At 48.5% G+C, this 3,072-nt stretch overlaps 1 protein-coding gene across 1 annotated transcript in view; it reads left to right on the top strand.

Moving 5' to 3' along the window:
• The first annotated feature begins 755 nt into the window (after window positions 1-755).
• Window positions 756-3,072, top strand: part of LOC119598195 (succinyl-CoA:3-ketoacid coenzyme A transferase 1, mitochondrial-like) — a 12,633-nt gene continuing 10,316 nt past the window's right edge. Inside the window, exon 1 of the mRNA XM_037947815.1 lies at window positions 756-864. Within this exon, the coding sequence (XP_037803743.1) occupies window positions 787-864 (78 nt within the window). The 5' untranslated portion in view covers window positions 756-786. The remainder of the gene's footprint in view (window positions 865-3,072) is intronic.

Raw genomic sequence — 3,072 nt, 5'->3', positions numbered from 1 at the left:
GTGTGGTGTGTGCGTTGCGTGTGTTTGTGTGTGTGTGTGTGTGTGGTGTGTGTGTGTGTGTGTGCGTGTGTGTGTGCGTGTGTGTGTGTGGTGTGTGTTGTGTGTGCGTGCTGTGTGTGGTGTGCGTGCGTGCGTGTTGTGTGTGTGTGTGTGTGCGTGTGTGTGTGTGTGTGTGTGCGTGCGTGTGCGTGTGTGTGTGTGTGTGTGTGTGTGTGTGTGTGTGTGCGTGCGTGCGTGCGTGCGTGTGCGTGCGTGTGTGTGTGTATGTGTGTGTGTGTGCGTGCGTGCGTGCGTGCGTGTGGGGGGGGGGAAGGGGTCATTTCTGGCGCCGCAAAGGTTGTTTTGGAACCGCAGTCAAGCACGATTTTCAGGATTTTTTAAAATACTGATGATCGCCATTTGGAGATGACACAAAAAATCTTCAATCTTTCAAATGCATGTACTTTTTAACATACTGCAGACCACCCCAAATATAAATATAAAAGCAAAATACAAATCAATCGAAATATATGTTATAGCCATGAAGATATCCAAATACAGTCTTTAATGTAAAAAAAATCGCTTTCAAAATACCAAACCTCGCCTACAAGACTCAGAAAACCCTATGTTCATTTATTATATTCATTATATATATACATATATATATATATATATATATATATATATATATATATATATATATATATATATATATTAATGGTAATAAATAGCCTTTTCCTGAAAATCGCGGGGGGGTTGGCAGGGGTGGTGGGGGCGGGGCGGGGGGGGGGCGATCAGCTGAGCAACATGGCGTCGCGGGCGAGCGGAGGCGTCGGCCGATTCGCGAGGGTTTTGGTGTCCTCGCGCTCGCACAGGCTCTGCAAGGTGGGTATGTTGCAGGCAGCGGCAGGGGCGGTGGCGGGGCGTCGGTGGGCGCGGTCGGGGCGGGATGACAGGGCGCGAGACGGGCGGCCGACGCCTGGAAGGGCGAGGCCGCCGGAGACGCAGGTCCCGAGGCTATTTTCCTGCGCTTTCCTCTGTGCGGCGGGTCGGGTCTGGGCCTCGGGGCGTCTGGGCCTCGGGGCGTCTGGGCCTCGGGGCGACTGGGCCTCCGCGCGGCCTCGCAGGCGCAGGGGCAGGGAGGGAGTGGGGTCCTGGGCGACCAAGGGCGCCACTTCAGCCTTTGCCCGGGGGTCAGGGGGTCTGGGGGTCGTAGGGTCAGGGGGTCAGGGGGTCGGTGGGCGAAGGGAGAGCAGTTAGCAGGGATTTTTTTTTTTTTTTTTTTTTGGGGGGGGGGCACGGTGAATAACACTCAACAGACTATTTTAAAAAAAAACTATTGGATTAATAATAAGTCTGTATTGACTGAATGTCATGGTGTATTTTAAATTTCCCTATATAAATATCTGGTATTCATGAATAATATATAAATTTAATAATATGTTGCTGTTGTAGTTCTAGTTCCACAGGATAGATATATGGAAAAAGAGCGAGCACCGTGGTGCTGGTGATTCTCATCTGATCACAACACATGTTTAGAAGCAAGAATATTAGATATATAAAGATTGATGATAACCAGGGGTGTCAATTAGGGGGGGGGGGGCAGTTGCTGCACCAGTCTATTCTGCTTTGTATGCATCTGCAATTGAATTCAGTTAACTTTAAAAGTTGTTGGGGTGTGGCCCAGGGGGGGGGGGGGGGGGGGGCAGACGTGCCCCCAGCCGCCCCCAATTGACACCCCAGGGTTGACGTGAGAATTGTTGTTGAAGACAAATGGGACTTGTTTTGGACACTCATATGCAAGATAAACGGACCAGAAGATTGAATGTATTCTTAACCCTTTGCCGACGGGTGGCATTTACGCACATGCCATGGCATGGCGGGACCATCTGCCGGGGGCACGTACGCACATGCCATAGTGTATGTATGGACATGCCATGAGTTTTTTTTGTTACAATCACGGCAAAAAATTATTTTTCTGCCACTGATTAAGTCGGTTTTAACACCCTCATTTTTACCATGCAAAAAAAAAAAAAAATCAACTCCATGATGCCGCACACTGCTTATTTTATTTGGACTATAGACTGAATGCGTCAGGCTTGTAAGGCCCGTCATCAGCATGCCTCTGATGGTCGAGGGCGGCGTCGAGGCCGTGACTAGTGCTGTGGCCTTTGTCGAGGAGATGGTCGCCGACCGGACTCCAAGACTGTCACGATGCCAATCTGAGTTCGAGGGTTCGAGTCACCGGCCGGCTCGTTGTTCCCTTGGGCAAGGAACTTCACCTCGATTGCCTACCTAGCCACTGGGTGGCCAAGCTAGCCCAAGTCAGTGCTGGTCCCAAGCCCGGATAAAATAGAGAGAAAGATTACCTAAAAAGGTAACACCGGCACTCTCCGGGGAAAGGAACTGGGGACCCTACCACGTACTCACTCCAAGAGCATCACAACATGAAAACTACAATTATGTATCATGCTGTGACCACGGCGGCTCAGACATGAACCTACCGTTAAAAAAAAAAAAAAAAAATAGACTGAATAATGATCAACTATGGAGTCTATATAACAACAAAAATACCCTTCAGTCTCGATTTATCAGGAAGTTTGGCAAGTAGAGACTTTAAAAAATAATGAAAACTGAAAATACAACATATCTTCGTAGTATTACGAAGAAACGGCATGGGATGCTGGTATTTGGCATGAGGGGTCGCGCATGCTAGGGCGACGATATAAGCCCCCGGCAGTGAGGCCCTGGCCTCTATGAATACTACCCGTCGGAAAAGGATTAAGACAGGCTTATAGTAAAACAGGTGTTGCAATTTGGAAGGAAGTTATTTGGCTTGTAAGAACATCCCACCTTTTGAATCAGACATCTCTGTTATTGCCAAGAGCCTCTTAAATGACTATAGATACTCACCAGGCGTCATGAAGAATTTAAATCAAGGTGACTTCATGATGCAGACTTTTTCTAGGGTAGTACGTCAGGGCAGGATGTCTCTCTTATTACTAGGTCCATTATGAGCAGAGATCGCCCTGGCAGCTTATGCTCCGTAAATCAACCCACTAATGCCCTTCCTTGCCAGAATATACATGTGGA

The sequence above is a fragment of the Penaeus monodon genome, chromosome 41 (assembly GCF_015228065.2).
Source record: "Penaeus monodon isolate SGIC_2016 chromosome 41, NSTDA_Pmon_1, whole genome shotgun sequence".
NCBI lineage: Eukaryota > Metazoa > Arthropoda > Malacostraca > Decapoda > Penaeidae > Penaeus > Penaeus monodon.
Note: the sequence above shows the minus strand (reverse complement) of the source record. Positions and strands in the feature narration are given on the sequence as shown.